Source organism: Schistocerca americana, chromosome 1 (assembly GCF_021461395.2).
Source record: "Schistocerca americana isolate TAMUIC-IGC-003095 chromosome 1, iqSchAmer2.1, whole genome shotgun sequence".
In the NCBI taxonomy this organism is placed as follows: Eukaryota; Metazoa; Arthropoda; class Insecta; order Orthoptera; family Acrididae; genus Schistocerca; species Schistocerca americana.
In genome coordinates this window covers 1,090,563,379-1,090,581,201 of record NC_060119.1, presented here as the reverse complement: position 1 = coordinate 1,090,581,201, position 17,823 = coordinate 1,090,563,379, and the positions used below count along the sequence as shown (strand labels likewise).

At 41.6% G+C, this 17,823-nt stretch overlaps 1 protein-coding gene across 1 annotated transcript in view; it reads right to left on the bottom strand.

The window, feature by feature from the left end:
• Positions 1-14,061: 14,061 nt before the first annotated feature.
• Positions 14,062-17,823, bottom strand: part of LOC124617943 (mucin-6) — a 441,809-nt gene continuing 438,047 nt past the window's right edge. The window contains exon 8 of the mRNA XM_047145304.1: positions 14,062-17,782. Coding sequence (XP_047001260.1) covers positions 17,760-17,782 — 23 coding nt within the window. The 3' untranslated portion in view covers positions 14,062-17,759. The remainder of the gene's footprint in view (positions 17,783-17,823) is intronic.

Genomic DNA, 17,823 nt, shown 5'->3' with positions numbered 1-17,823 from the left:
AGGGTAAAATGATCCTGCAAGACTCCAAAACTGAACTCTTTCATCCGTTTATTTAAGATGGACTCCTTTGTGTGGGAGGTAGATTACAGATTGCAGAACTCACCGATGGGCAACGACATCCAGTACTCCTTCAAAAACATTTTTATATTAACGCTCTTGGTGTCCGAACTGTGTTATCTGAACTTCTAAAATAATTTTGGATACTTAAAAGTCGTCAAAGCATTAAGCATTTCCTGAATACATTTTTACCACGCAAGATTTTGAAAACTCCAAGACTACAGCAAACTGAAGCTGCCCCACCTGCTGATCGAATGAGACCATCCGAGCCTTTTACTGTCACTAGTATAGACATCGTGGGTGCTCTCTCTATCAAGACAGACATAACGACGGAGATGGCTTATATAACACTCTTCACCTGCATAACAGCACACGAAACATACGCAGAATTCTTCTCCAATACGAACACCTACTTATTTTTATGGCCTTACAGAGGTTTTTTAGTAGATGTGGGTTGCCTCACACCATCTATACCGACAACGCAGAGATTCCACATCCCCAACACAAGGCGGTCTGAACTATGGACTTCGTTGACCACCACGGAGACCCATCGCTCCCTGCCAAAGTCGGAATCACTTTTAAGTCATCGCCCCACAAGAGTCTTGGTGTCATTCCCGTCAAGCGATTCTTATAGGGACGGTCAAGATTAACTGAAGAACAAGTCTACATCATCTCGGTTAGCATCAAAGCCGCTATAAATTCAGGGTCTAACTCATCTGTAGCAGACACAGAAGTTCTGACACCGGGACAGTTTCTGGTCGGTGACGGACTGTTGAAGGTGCCCACTGGCCCCGAACTTAGCGTCATGCGCCGCGCGGAGTGGCCGCGTGGTTAGAGGCGCCATGTATTGGATTGCGCGGCCCCTCCCGCCGGAGGTTCGAGTCCTCCCTGGGGCATGGGTGCATGTGTTGTTCTTAGCACAAGTTAGTTTAAGTTAGTTTGAGTAGTGTGTAAGTCTAGGGAGCGATGACCTCAGCAGTTTGGTCACTTAGAAATTCACACGCACAGTTACTGTCACACACTATCTGAGCAAAGAATTCAAACTGCGTCAGAAACTAACACACGAATTCTGCAAAAGATGGGCTAAGGAATATCTTACGGGGCTTAGGAGCTTTCGCGAAGTTAGGGGCACGTTTGCAAGACTTATCGATTTCTTACCTGGTGACCTGGCTTCGGTTCAAGACGGTGGACGTCCAAGATATATCTGGAGGAAAGGGAAAATAGAAAGGCATATAGAGGGAAGAGGCAATGAAATACAGACTGTGATACTGCGCGCCTCAGAAGGAAAACAGATAGAACGTCCGGTTCAGCTGGTGAAGCATCTGGAGGCTGACCAGAGTGGGGAGGGTGTTGGTAGTTGCTATAGACAAAAACACGTACATCTTTGATAATTTTGATCAAATGTTGGTATATATGATGTGCCCTATTGAAAACTCCTTGTAATGTAAGTTCTATGATTGTAAATAAAGAGTTGTGCTGTACTGAAACCACTGCTTACTACTGACGTCGCGAAAATTATAAGGAGCAGTAAAATGAAAATGAGTCATGTGCAAAATAGTAAGTAAACTATTTACTGTTTCAGAAGTAACCGGCGTAACTGTTTTTCTGACTGTGAGGCGAGATGATCAGTGCCTTGAAGAATGAGAATTTCACTGGGCAGCGGAGTGTGCGCTGATATGTAACTTCCTGGCAGATCAAAACTGTGTGCCGGACCGAGACTCGAACTCGGGACCTTTGCCTTTCGCGGGCAAGTGCTCTAGCATCTGAGCTACCCAAGCACGACACACGCCAAGTCCTCACAGCTTTACTTCTGCCAGTACCTGTCTTCTACCTTCAGGAGTGCTAGTTCTGCAAGTTTCGCAGGAGAGCTTCTGTAAAGTTTGGAAGGTAGGAGACGAGGTACTGGCAGAAGTAAAGCTGTGACGACGGGTCGTGGGTCGTGCTTGTGTAGCTTAGATGGTAGAGCACTTGCCCACGAAAGGCAAAGGTCCCGAGCTCGAGTCTCGGTCCGGCACACAGTTTTAACCTGCCAGGAAGTTTCGATCAGTGCCTTCATGGAAAAATGCCTACGGTTGCCTACGGAATCATGATTGTACTGAGGCGTGTATCTCTTCGTTCGAAGCAAATTGGAGGCCCCGCATGTCTTTCTGCAGTTCTACAAAAATATATAAATTACTTAGTAAGAGATCGGGACTTTATGAATGTTGTGTAAGGGATTCCCAGCGAAAATTCTGGAGCGTTGTCCAAACGGCATCATTCTGTTGCAGGTAATACCCGGCCACATTTTACCAAGGTTGTTCTGAGTACGCTACAGAACTATAGTTGGGAAGCACTTATTACCGTTCCCCATGCTATTTTCATATTTCTGGATCCCTGGGAAAATATATTCGTGGCCGGCGGTTTGCTTCGAAGAAAGTGGTGCATGTCTGCGTACAATTACGACTCCTTAGGCATCCGCAGACATTTTTCCACAAAGGCTTTGACTGTCTTGCCTTAAAGTGGGACATAAGTATTAAGAGTTGTGGCGATTATTTTTGAAATAATGAAATACTTTTTTCCATCTGTCTCGTTTGATTTGGTCGCCATCTACCCCTCTGCCAGCCACTGGCAACTCAAGTACGAAGGCAAGTTGCACCGTAAAATTTGTTCACTGATAGACTGAGAAAGGGAGAGGAGGAGCTCTCATCCGAGTTGTGGAGGAAACTTTACCATCAGGCACTGATTTGCACTTTCATGACTCGTTCGTCAGACGAGAGGTAACGATAATAGGGGGAGAGGGGGAGTTCAAATTACTAACTACAGGCTGGAGAGTCATGTTATTAAAACATGTGGCAGGCTCGGGAATTTGTGTGGTATTATTCTACATATTTTCCCCGAAAATTACTCTGATTACCTAGATTGTCTATTGGCGAATAATCATAGATTTCTTCGTGATAAATTAATCTGAACTTAAGGACTAGGTCAACGTGGACTATGCCACAGTAACAAGGAGTGTCAAAAGGAATGTTTGGAAAAAAATATTTATGCTTAACAAATTCCAAGAAACAGATTCTAGATTACCTGAGCAGCCAACATCAAGCACTAATTTTTGGAGTTCTAAGTGTGGAGGTTCAGTGAGAAAAACTCATTGTATTGCGCAAAACGATTTAAAATGGAAAATAGTCGAGTCAGAATATGGGTACAAAACCGAAGAGAGGTTCGTCCCATACTTAAACGAAACAAAGATTTGTTCACAAACTGAAGTAGACAAAAATGAGTTTAAGAAGAGCATTGCGAGAAGCGTACACTGAATTCAAAACCAGTGTCTTACTTAGTGAACTGACGAAGAAATGTAAGTAGTTTAGTCAACAAACTTTAGTCACCTATCCAGTCAGTTATTCACCACAGTGAAACGGGCGATCACAGAGAGGACCGAAATACTGAATCCTCCTTTGTAAAACTGATACACTACGACACTTCCTTCCTATCTTCTACACACACTGAAATAATACATGAAATGAGAAACGTTCGAACTGGAAATAAACTACAGTCCTCACACTGGAACTGATTCATTCTATACAGACCATGTAAAGGAAATTGTTACCCTCTCTGCATCAATAGGTCGTAGGTCGTTGAAGCAAAGACGATTTCCAAACAATTTGAAAATAGCATAGGTCATTCGATATTTTCAGAAGGATGAGCATAGTCCACATAGATGTCGTGACGTCGGTCTATAGGGATCAACATGAGTTCGGCAATCACTTTTCGAGTGAAACCGCCGTCACTCTACTATATCATGAGAGCCTAAATTGGTAGACAGCGGCACCCAAGTTCATTTTGTCTTCCTTGACTTCTGGAATTCATTCGATACGGTTGTTCATGGTGCCATGTAGTGAAGAAAACACATGCTTGCGGAATGTCGAACTCGCTATGCCCTCCGTGAAGAAACCGTCAGATCCGAAAGTGACTTTGGACATGTAAATAGGACACGTTGAAGAACCAGTTCCGTTCACGGTATACAGGGTGGTCCATTGATAGTGACCGGGCCAAATATCTCACGAAACAAGCATCAAACAAAAAACTACAAAGAACAAAACTCGTCTAGCTTGAAGAGGGACACCAGATGGCGCCATGGTTGGGCCGCTGGATGGCACTGCCATAGGTCAAACGGATATCAACTGCGTTAAAGAAATATGAATGTTTTAGTTGGACCACTTTTTTCGCTTTGTGATAGATGGCGCTGTAATAGTCACAAACGTATAAGTACGTGGTATCACGTAACATTCCGCCAGTGCGGACGGTATTTGCTTCGTGATACATTACCCGTGTTAAAATGGACCGTTTACCAATTGCGGAAAAGTTCGATATCGTGTTGATGTATGACTATTGTGATCAAAATGCCCAACGGGCGTGTGCTATGTATGCTGTACAGTATCCTGGACGACATCATCCAAGTGTCCGGACCGTTCGCCGTATGGTTACGTTATTTAAGGGAACAGGAAGTGTTCAACCACATGTGAAACGCCAACCACGACCTGCAACAAATGATGAAGCCCAAGTAGGTGTTTTAGCTGCTGTCGCGGCTAATCCGCACGTCAATAGCAGACAAATTGCGCGAGAAACGGGAAAATCAAAAATGTCGGTGTGAGAATGCTACATCAACATTGATTGCATCCGTACCCACCCGTTCACCGGATCTGACGTCCCCGGATTTCCTTCTGTGGGGAAAGTTGAAGGATATTTGCTATCGTGATCCACCGACAACGCCTGTCAACATGCGTCCGCGCATTGTCAATGCATGTGCGAACATTACGGAAGGCGAACTACTCACTCTTGAGAGGAATGTCGTTACACGTATTGCCAATGCATTGAGGTTGACGGACACCATTTTGAGCATTTATTGCATTAATGTGGTATTTACAGGTAATGGCACTGTAACAGCATGCGTTCTCAGAAGTGATAAGTTCACAAAGTTATATGTATCACATTGGAACAACCGGAATAAAATGTTCAAACGTACCTACGTTCTGTATTTTAATTTAAAAAACCTACCTGTTTCCAACTGTTCGTCTAAAATTGTGAGCCATATATTTGTGACTATTACAGCGCCATCTCTCACAAATTGAAAAAAGTGGTCCAACTAAAACATTCATATTTCTTTATGTACTACACGAATATGTAATAAAAATGGGGGTTCCTATTTGAAAAAACGCAGTTTAACCCGTTTGACATATGGCAGCGCCATCTAGCGAGCCAACCGTAGCGCCATCTGGTTTCCCCCTTCAAGCTACACAAGTTTCGTTCTTTGTAGTTTTTTCGTTTGACGCTTATTTCGTGAGATATTTGGCCCGGTCACGATCAATGGACCACCCTGTATATGTACACCATCTGATCAAAAGTATCGGGACACCTTTATGTTATGGGGAATTGACCACTAGATATCAAAGAATTGCGGACCCGTCAGTGTAAAGGGACGCGTAGGGTACTGGGTTGGCAGTAGAATGGGTTGGTCAGGAAAGTTGGGTGAGTTCGAACGTGGACTAGTAGTGAGTAGCAAAACTTTTAGCGCTGCCCAAGTCGACTGTTGGTGATCTGATTGTGAAGCGGAAACGTGAAACCCACAGCTAACCAAGACCAGTCAGATCTCATGTACCATCCTCCAAAATGCTCGACGTAAAAAATTTTTTTAAAATCGGTGGAAGAATTCGCTAGTGAGTTCCAGTGTGTTACCAGCAACCGAATTAGCACAAAGATTGTGCGTACGGGACTGAAAAGAATGGGGTTCAATGATCGAGCAGCTCCTGATATGACATAAAATGCCAATTGACGCTTCAGACGATGTAATGAGCGATACCCCTGGAAAGTGGATGATTAGGAACGAGTGTTTTGGTGTGATGAATAATGCTATATCCTGTGGCAATGCGATGGAAGGCTTTGGGTTTGTTGAACGCCTGGGGAATGTTATCAGCCATCGTGTATAGTGCCAACAGTCAAGTGCCGGCCGCGGTGGCCGTGCGGTTCTGGCGCTGCAGTCCGGAACCGCGGGACTGCTACGGTCGCAGGTTCGAATCCTGCCTCGGGCATGGGTGTGTGTGATGTCCTTAGGTTAGTTAGGTTTAAGTAGTTCTAAGTTCTAGGGGACTTATGACCTAAGATGTTGAGTCCCATAGTGCTCAGAGCCATTTTTTTGAACCTACAGTCAAGTGCCGGGGAGGTAGTAATTACAGAATGAGGGTGGTTTTCATGGTTCTCATATCGATATTAAAAAGACGCTAAATTTGGAAAGATATGAACACGTATTACAGCACTGTGTACTGTGAACTCCAGAGAAACATTTCTGAGACGATGATTGTACGAGTACATCTACATCTACGTGATTTTTGCTATTCACTGTAAAGTACCTGGCAGAGGGTTCAATGAAGCACCTTCAAGCTGTCTCTTTACCGTTCCACTCTCGAACGGCACGCAGGAAAAACGAGCACTTAAATTTTTCTGTGTGAGCTCTGGTTTCCCTTATTTTATCGTGATGATCATTTCTCCCTATGTAGATGGATGGCAACAGAATGTTTTCGCAATCGGAAGAGAAAACTGGTGATTGAAATTTCACGAGAATATCCCGTCGCAACGAAAAACACCTTTGTTTTAATGATTGCCACTCCAATTCACGTATCATGTCTGTGACACTATCTCCCCTATTTCACGATAATACAAAACGAGCTGCTCTACTTTGTACTTTTTCGATGTCATCCGTCAGTCCCACCTGATGCGGGTCCCACACCGCACAGCAGTACTCCAGAATAGGGCGGACAAGCGTGGTGTAACCTGCCTCTTTAGTAGAACAGTTGCACCTTCTAAGTGTTCTGCCATTGAATCGCAGTCTTAGGTTTGCTCTACCCACAACATTATCTATGTGATCGTTCCAATTTACGTAATTTGTAACTGTAATCCCTAAGTATTTAGTTGAATTTACAGCCTTCAGATTTGTGTGACTTACAGCGTAATCGAAATTTAGCGGATTTGTTTTAGTAGTCATGTGAATAACTTCACATTTTTCTTTATACAGGGTCAATTGCCACTTTTCGCACCGTACAGATATCTTATCTAAATCATTTTGCAAATCGTTTTGGTCATCTGATGACTTTACAAACACGGTAAATGCAAACAGTCTAAGACGGTTACTCAGATTGTCTCCTATGTCGTTAATATACAATCAGGAACAATAGAGGGCCTATAACACTTCTTTGGGAACGACGGATATTCCTTATGTTTTACTCGATGACCTTCCGTTATTACTGCTAATAGTGACCTTTCTGACAGGAAATCACGAATCCAGTCGCACGACTGAGGCGTTACTCCGTAGGCACGCAGTTTGGTTAGCAGACGCTTATGAGGAACGGTGTCGAAAACCTTCTGGAAATCTAAAAATATGGAATCAATTTGACATCCCCTGTCGATACCACTCATTACTTCATGAGTATAAAGAGCTAGTTGTGTTTCACAAGAACGATATTTTCTGAATTCGTGCTGACTATATGTCAATAAATCGATTTCTTCGAGGTACTTCATAATGTTCGAATACACCTACGTTCCAAAACCCTACTGCAAATCAACGTTTGTGATATAGGCCTGTAATTCAGCGGATTACTCCTGCTTCCCTTTCTGGGTATTGGTGTGACTAGATCAATTTTCCATCCTTTAGGTATGGATCTTTCTGTGAGCGAGTGGCTGTATATAATTTCTAAATATGGACATCATGACAATGCACTCTTTTATAATGCAACGTCTGTGGGCCAATAGTTGATGGACAACGTCAATCCGGAAATGGACTGGCCTGTTTAGGGCACCGACTTGAAACCAATGGAACATCTTTGGAATGAGTTATAACGTCGACTTCGCTCCAGTCCACTGCGTCCAACATCAGTAACATCTCTGGTTTCGGCTCTCGAGGAAGGATAGGGTGCCATTCCTCCACAGACGTTTACACACGTCATTGAAAGTGTCCCCAGCAGGGTTGAAGCAATCATAAAGACTAATGTCCACTAGCAGGTGTCGGGGTACTTCTGATCAGGTAGTGTAGATGTCCTGGTGGACAGCGTCTGGAGCTCCAAAGGTAGTTGTTATTTGCATGTACCTTCCTTGATGTGGATATTGCTAGTGTGTATCTTTCATAACTTCATTTTTGAACTGTTGCGGGTTTACACATTTAATCTTTATACATAATCCACATTGTTCTGACACTTGTCGACGCCTGGGAAAGGACTTCTAATGGGTAAGTTATTTTACTTTAATTTTCTCTTGTGACTATGAAATCAGCGGTCTCATTCCTGTCCTTATCCCATTTCCTTATTTAGCCTCACGCATAAAAGCAATACCATACCGTCTTCGTGTCAATTTGAGGCGATGCTTGCCTTCTTTTCCTTCATACCGGGGAAAGAAAATTCATCGCGCGTTGTGTAATGGGTGTTGAAAATTGGCTGTGACCGTCCCCACTATAAGAGTTTTGTTTTGAACTCAGTGTCCAGCGGGGATGTTAAGTTCTGGGAAGATACACTACTGCTCCAAGCTTCGGTGAGCACAGACGTTTCTGCTAGAACGTGGTTCTAAAGTGTAAATTCGGGATGAAATTTATAAGTTTGCTCATGTTCAAACCTGGCGGTGTCTGCGCCACCAGGAGTGGGGAGTGAATCACAATATTCTTTTTGTTTATCGCTAGTGTATTTTAATCACTTCGTGTGACGTTTTAGATCGAGCGCGTGGATCTTGTGTTATCCACGTAGGCTACCACCCGCATATTTATATCAAGAATCCAGTGAAACCTCTGGCTCTGATTCTCTTCTTTGGTTTCACTCTGCAATATTTTTGGATTCAATGTCGAGTGAGTCTGTACTTGTAAGACGTGGCCACGGGAGTTATAATAACGGTCGTAGTTCAAGCTGTTAAACTATGCCATGGGTCGCCAGTTTAAAGAATGCCTATTTTTCCCTGTGTATGGTAGTTTATTCACGGCTTCATTGCATTCGGTCGGAGTTGATGATGAGGCCATTTGCCTTCTTAGTTTCTGTCTGTGTCGGTCCCTCTTATTGCGCGCATGTCCACTTTTCTGCCACAAGTCAAATCAAATCTGCTGTGTGTGATGAGGCTATCGCGCGGTGATTACTCACAACCGGGTCCAATACGCAAGGGACGACAGTTTGCAACTGCTGTTTGATATGTCTAACGAATGATACTCAATTTTTGTAATAAATCGTTACTCAATTGAACACGAAATTAATTGTCAGGTTACTCCAGATTCTTCTCCCTCACAGTGTATCCAACCGTTATCGATGATTTAGCAAAGAAAATGCGCACTGAGTAAAATTCATCACTGCACTGTTGTTCTGGGTGTTGGTGTTTTCCACTGCATGCTCCATTCCTTTATCGCCCTGACATAAGAGAGAGATGTAGGGCATTGTGTCACAATTTAAACCAGTCATGAGTCATCTCAACAACTGCACGTGCAGTGAACAGCTTAACCGGTCGTGGGTTGCACCACGACGGTGAAATCTTACTTTGAGTGCTAGGCCAACCCAAATTCCCGATCACTTTACGTAAGCGCAGACGATGCGGAAAGTGTGTCGATGAAGAAATAGACTTCAAAAGTAGTAATCTCGTTCGAACCTGATATTTATAACAAAATACAGTAAAACCTGCATATTGTAGCTTTTTAGTACATGACTGGTAGTTGAGGTTAATCGCGCTTAAATGGTTGGAAAGACCAATTATGCGGCCTTGACATTAATTTCAATAACGTACGTGTGTTGGCTAAGGAAAGTCCGAGAAATGATTGAAAATTCCAAGAACGCATATAACTTCCATACAGGGTGTTTTCATAAAAGCGCGCAAAAATTTAACAGGAGATAGAGGACGCTTGAACAATTTCAGGTAGGGAACCTCGGGTCGGAGAAGCCAGCTTAAGGAGATATGGAAGTAAACTTGACTACGGCTTTGTATAGCGTTACTTTTTTCCAGCTTATTTACAACTGGAAGGAAACAAGGAGGTCGAGCCACATCTTCTACCTGGCCATCTGAATGGAGATCGTAACCTTGGCTGTTCGTGAGATGAAGTGGATGCTACATGACTACTGTACCACCGTCTCACTTCAATGTGGATGTCCGCAACCATCTCAATGCTGTATTTCGTGGTCGCTGGATTGGAAGGGGAGGTCCCATTCCATGGCCGTGAGGTGACCTGACCTGAATCCCACTGATTATTTCCTATGGGAATACCTAAAGTCACTTGTGCATGAGACCGCAGTAGAGACGGACGTGGAATTAATTGTCAGCAATTTAGCTACCTGTGGCGTGATTCGAAACACACCGGGGATATTTGTCAGGGTGCGTCAGAATCTTGTTCGCCGATGTCATGCTTGCATTGTGGTTGATGTCTATCAGTTTCAGCAGATTTTGGAAGATAGAGTACAAATGGTACGTTCATTGTGTCAATAATGGTATTTTCAGTTAACCGTAACAAATGTAAATAAAAAAGTACACAGTAATGTAACTTTATTCCTATTATCTCCCCAAGCTGGCTTCTCCGACCCCAAGTTCGCTATCTCAAATTGTTCAGTGGAGTATCCTCTACGTCTCGTTAAATTTTTGCTCGTTCTCATGGAATCACCCTTCCAGCATCGTGGCTCACGCCATCAAGGAAGTGAATACGCGGCCGTGGCATGCGAGTAATACAAACAACGCCCTGGAAACCACTTCTGCGGCCAATAATATTTTGGATAAGCATTCCCCCTCTCATGCACTGCCCGTTTCGCTTGTAGGCAATGATGTGGGGCCATTTACAGCAGCAGGAGCAATTTTAACCAATAACGCTTTTCCGGCACATGTGCGGGAAAAATCTCTTTCTAATGGTTCAAATGGCTCTGAGCACTATGCGACTTAACAGCTGAGGTCATCAGTCCCCTAGAACTTAGAACTACTTAAACCTAACTAACCTAAGGACATCACACACATCCATGCCCGAGCCAGGATTCGAACCTGCGACCGTAGCGGCTCCAGACTGAAGCGCCTAGAACCGCTCGGCCACTCCGGCTTGCATCTCTTTCTAAGAAGTGACGTTGGCCCACCATGGTAGCTACACGACTTTTAGCCAATAACCAAAAATGTTCAAATGTGTGTGAAATCTTATGGGAATTAACTGCTAAGGTCGTCAGTCCCTAAGCTTACACACTACTTAACCTAAATTATCCCAAGGACAAACACACACACCCATGCCCGAGGGAGGACTCGAACCTCCGCCGGGACCAGCCGCATAGTCCATGACTGCAGCGCCTTAGACCTCTCGGCTAATCCCGCGCAGCTAGCCAATAACCCCTTTCTTCAGCATTAACGCAGGAAAACTTCTCTTACTATCCAATGACGATGGTCCACCAATAGTAGCCCAGGGTTTCTTATCCCAGAATCCCGCTTCTCTAGCACAAGCGCGAGAAAACTCCCCTTTATGAGAGAAGGCGATACTGGTCTCTGACAGTGCCCCATCTGCACCACGAGATCCTGAAGAAAATCGCAGCAGAGGGATGGGAACGTCGATTGTTTGAAGAAATATGACGCGACGTAACTACCCAGGAGATTTTAATTTCAGACCAAATATTATTAGATTAATCACATGAATCAATAAAAGCTGTAAAATACGTTGCGATTTAAGGTGGGATGGCCACAACAAACAAATCCTAGAAAGAGTAGATGCCAAACACATTCAAAGGGAGAATACGAAGGAAATGTGATTCATCCACAGAGAAGGCAGCTAAAAAACTCACTGTCAGTAAGTTCTTGAGCATTGCACATCAGTCTGGGAGTCTTGTCGGGTGGAATTGACAGAAAGATTAAAAGCTCGTGTTCTCATGAATCATGGAAAAGTTTGCTGACAAACTTTAGTGAAAACACGATCGAACAAGAGCCAAGCAACATATACCTTTCTCTCCTATTTACTAAGAAAGTAGACAGAGAAATTCAATTTGATACAGCAGCTTAGCGGCTGTCGTTATTCCAGCGAACCATTCTTACTAATTGCTTTGCCTTCCGAATTTGCAGTAGTCACCACATTTGTCCATTCTGCAAGTAAAAAAAATGGTTTGAAGGTATTTAAATGAAAGATAACTATTAATGGATTTCTAAATACGAGGCGTGTTTTTTTTAAGTAAGTACCGTTTTAAAATTAAAAAAAACGTGCTAAGATATTTCAATAATTTTATTTTTACATTAAAGCCTGTACCTTAATCTACGCACTGATTCTTCCTTGTTTACGTTGTGTACTGAGTGTTTAAGATGCCTCCGATAATCGCGAGTCCCGCCGTCTGTGAAGTACGGACTGTTATAAGATTTCTTAGTGCTAGAGGCCTGAAAGCGATCGATACTCATCGTGAGATCTGTGCAGTTTACGGAGAAAAGGTTATGAGTGATGGAATGGTAAGAAAGTGGGTGAGAGCATTTAAAGGTGGCCGCACAAATGTGCATGATGGACAACGTAGTGGGCGTCCTTCGGTCGTTAATGAAAGTTTGGTGCAGAAAGTGGACAATAAGGTGAGAGAAAACAGACGCTTTACGATTTCCTCCTTGCGGGGAGGACTTTCCTAATGTTTCTCGTAGTGTTTTGTATGGCATTGTGACCGAGCACTTGAATTACCGAAAATTGTGCGCACGTTGGGTACCGAAAATGTTGACGGCTGTGCACAAAACCAAACGTTTAGACAGTGAACTGACTTTCCTTGAGCGGTACCACAACGACGGTGATGATTTCTTAAGCCAAATTGTTACGGGCGATGAAACATGGGTGGCCTACGTCACACCAGAATCAAAGCGACATTCCATGGAAGTTGAGCAAAGGCATCGTTTTGCTGCAAGACAAAGCCCGTCCGCATGTGGCGAATCAGACCAAAGATCTCATCACATGTTTTCGATGGGAAACTCTTAAACCATCCTCCGTACAGCCCCGATCTTGCGCCCAGTGACTACCATCTGTTCCTGCACTTGGAGAAACACCAGGGCGGTCAGCGTCTTCAAGACGATGACGAAGTCAAAACAGTGGTGATGCATTGGTTAAAAAGTCAGGCGGCAGACTTCTATGAGGAGGGTATTCAAAAACTGGTACAACGTTACGACAAGTGTCTCAATATTGACGGAAATTAGGTAGAAAGTAGATTAAGGCACAGGCTTTCAAGTAAAAATAAAATTATTGAGATATCTTAGCCCGTCTTTTTTTAATTTCAAAACGGTACTTACTTAAAAAAACACGCCTCGAATATTTAGTTTTCAGATTAATTCGTTATTGCGAATTATTCATTGACAACAGCATTACGTAATTTCGAGAGCCGCTGTTACGGCATACCTGCACATTTTGAGCATGCTTGCGTATTTCTAGTTTGTAACGAAATGTGTTTATGTAAGATAATGACCATTATTTAAGAAATATAATACAATGTGTAAGAATAGTTTGTTTGGCCTACATCGTTTGATTAATAACAGCATCTGACAGGCGAAAATGTAGCTTACTACACCTATGTTAATGTTACTACAGCCTTAAATACAATGTAATGTTCTGTGTAAAGGAAACACAAAGCATTGAAGCTGGATGTCCAAGTTCGTTGAACTGATCAGCATTGTTAAAATTAGTGGAAATTAGTTGGCTGCTGACGAATTCATATAAATGTTTCGGCAAGCACAGACTTGCGAAACGCCATGTCTTGTTTCTTTATCATTGTGAACATCTACTTTTATTTGCTACTGTCTCGGCAAGAAAAGACAACATAGATGTAAACAAAGGTATGTGTACGGCCACAAAAACGCAAAAAATTTTACTTGCTTGTTTTGCATGTCGAAGTCACATAGAAGTTACATTTTTGTTATTAATCTGAAAAATTACGCAATTTTTTAATCGTTCATATTTTCTGAAACACTCTTAAATTTAAACGAGTCGACATCTTTAGGAAAATAAATAAATACTGCTCTCTTCTTTACAATGCACAAAATAACAGCTTCAAATTGGTACAAAATATTTATTGACTTCATCAATGAATTACGGCCTGTTACTTGCTATAAATAAGTATCATTTAAATTACAAACTTATGTGCGTATACGTTGAAATATTTTCCTTATGTAATATCTTTCTACTTTTTTGGCATTTTATTACAGCGAAAATTTTTTCTAAACGGATAAAATATCTTACAAAATATATCACAAAATTTCACATACAAATTTCAATGAACCATCCTTATTTCACAGACCACCACTTATTATTAGCCAAAGTTTATATTGTCACTGATACTCCAAATACTGTAAGTCTTTTTTCTTCATAAGTATCGGGAATAAAATATGCAAACATATATCTTTATATCCGCAGACGAGTTGCACTACTTATTAGTTACTACTGATGAAGTAATAAGTTTAAATATGTGACATGTTCAAGAAGGAGAACTGTGTCTTTCCTACACGTTTCCTGCGAACTTGTGGAACCCTTTGGGTTCGTAAGAAATTGGTATGAGATTAGATAACATATGGGCATCTGATAATAAATAGTTAAGTACACCAAATCTACATATAATACTAAGAACTTAACAAGCGTAAGTACCCTATGGGCTAGCTGGAGAAACGGGAGAGTAACTTAGTTACTTGTAACCAGATTATGTGGCAAGATAAGTCAAAAGGGCAAATATGGAAGGATGATTACGCAGATGAAATGTTGCTTGCTCTATTTAGCTTACAGAAAATGATGAAGTCATTCTGCAACACGAATTTCGTCCTCTATGAAACTGTGTCAAATGCTCTGTAATGAAAGAAAACCGATTTTCGTATAAGAGTTAATTGCGTTTCCATTACGTCACACACTTTTAATGATTTGATTTATTCGTTAATTATATTGAGTAAAACATCAACAGTTGCAAGGTGCGATGATGATCTTTCGTTTCACATAGGATTTGTTTGTTACTACTGAGAAATGGATAGCATTTCATTACTGGATGTACAGAGACCGGGCTTCGTCACTGGTTCGTTGACATTTAGCACACAGTGCCTCTTCACCTTGGACGTGCATCTTCCCTTTCATTAATGTTCTATGGAAAGAATCACTCAGAACCTCTTAATTTTCATCCAAAGTTGACGAAGGTTCGCAGATGCACAGACATACTATTACATGAAAAGGATTTTCGTGCGTGGCCAGCAAAAATAACAGAACTTTCTCTACCTTTAAATTGCCCGCGGGTGGAAAAATAGCTATTGAGTGACGCTGGCATCGAAAGACAGTCGAATTTTCTTTCAGACTCGATCCGTAATGCATATGTGCTGGAACAAAGTCACTGTGATGCTCCTCTCGGCCACGTGCTTGACATATTTTCTGGCATTATCATTTCAAGGGGCAGCCTGAAATGTACTGGTAATTCCTGTGACCAGCAGAGTTATGAGTTTTCACACAAAAGGTAGGCTACCTACGAATAAGCGCTTTGACACATATTCTTCTAATGCATTTGATCACTGGTGTCGTGTACATCTACACAGAACATAATCACAACACTTACTACTCTGAATTGAACCCATTTTTAAAGAAAGAGGCGTCGGCGACAGTTATGTTATTTTGCACATTTGCAATGAAATGCTGACCACTTCTGCGCTTATTTTATTGCAGTGTTGATGACAGTATGATTTTCATTCGCATTACTCTACTAGATAACCCAAAAATGTGATTCTGTATTATTTTGTCACAAAAAATAGATGACGATAAGAGCTCGACACTTGTCAGACATTGTTAATTCATAAAAAGGCCATCGAAAAATTGTATAAAATGTTAAAATACTGTACAAAAATAGTTAGGCACAGACGCTTGGCATCTCACGAGATTTGGAAAAGGAGACATCAAATTTCATTTTGGGGCTCAGTCTTTATGGCAGTCAATGGTAATATGTCTACATTTGATAGACATACCGGTTTTCAGGGCGCAGACTGACATGTCTCCTGCAATATTGTTACAAAGGGCTTTCAGAGTCATAGTGAATACTTTAATACGAACCTGCAAAAACATTAAACTTACAATATGTATCTACTGGTGACACACGTATCTATTTTTGCGTTAACAGCAATATGTTTACTGTACATTGAGTATAAAAGTAGTAAGTTTTCCTTTCAGGACTGTGAAGTATACTCACCGATAGAGTTTGTACGTGAGTTGGTGGACAGTGTACAGTTGCAAGCAGCAGCGACTGTGATTATCTACGGAAACTCTCAGTGATAGTTGATTTCTTGTAAAGTTGCCAGTGACTTTTCTGACAAGTAGAGTGCCCAGCAGTCGGATTTTTGTACTTTTTTGTATTCATGGTAATTGACTTTCAGAACTGAAATATCGATCTCGCACAGCAGTTCGATGGAAGTCTAAAAAATTCTCCGGAAAGTCAACTCTGAAGATTTCCAAGCAAATAATTGACTAAAATTAATGCGATTTTTCACGACAGCTCGTGTGGCGTCACAGGATGATAACTGGGTAATCAGTGGATCGCTGGTTCGAATCCCACTATGGCCTTCTTTTTAGTTTTTTTTTTCGTTCAGTTCCATTACCTAGATCATTTGACTATAGGATTCATCAAATACATGCTAATTAACACATATGTAATAAAATTTTTGATGGAAAGTGTATATCTTCTTGTTTCTAATTACATACTGCATGCACTGCAAATACAAATTCGTAATTGCCAATATTTTATGAAAGACTGTTAATAAAGATGTTTAATTTAAAAGAAAACATTCGAAATATATTAACCATATTTGTAAAATATCAGATTACTACTTTAAATTTGCACTGAAAACTGGAATTTTGCGTGTGATATGATATTAGAAACAGGAAGACATACATTTTTCATAAAAACATGATGATTATATATGTTCTGTTTATCACAAGTTTGATTAATTTTATTTTTAAATGATGCAGATATTCGATTTGAACAAAAAAAAAGAAAAAACGAAAAATCCATAGAGAGATTTGAACTAATGATCCATTCATTAGTTGGTTACTCTAGTCCAACAGTACCAAGTGAGCCATACGATCCATCAGAAAACTCTCATTTACTTTGGTGAATTCATGGTCATTGGAAAATTTCGAAGTCGATTTTCTCGAGAATTTTTAGTGTTGCACTGAAGTATTTTTGGTGACTGATAATTGAATTCTGAACGTCAATTACCATGAATGTAAAGAATTACAAAAATCCGATTACCAGGGATCTCCTAGTGTGTGTAAATAGTAATAAATAAGTAATGTGGATGTTTCTTATTTCTTTCTCCACCAACAAAATACGGAAAAAGAGGATAAATTATGATAAATCTGTAAGTTACAAAATCAGGTAAGTAAGAAAGAAGTATATGGGAGTTTCCTCTCTGTCTGTGTCAAGATAGGAAGGCCACATGACTGTACACTAACAGAAACAAGGAGACACTTAAATTTAGTGCCCACAGCGTTCAAGGCACCGTCCGTTAATGGGAGCACAGAAATTTCTTGGCGTGCAACATTCCTTCACTCGTGCTGCACCATCAAGTCCTTACAATACATGCATAAGCCGTAAGTATCTCCGGTGGTGGCAGATCGACTCTCGGGAGGCACGGAACCGCTTCGCTGCCCGGGCACCTCGCTGGGAAGACGGCGGGGCTCTTTGGCCGCAGCGAACTGCGCGACCACCCACTGAATGTGCTTCTTCTGCTCAGCCTCACTCGGACGCCGGGGCGCATTCTGCAAAACAAAACCAAGTGAAATCATTATATGCTTCCATA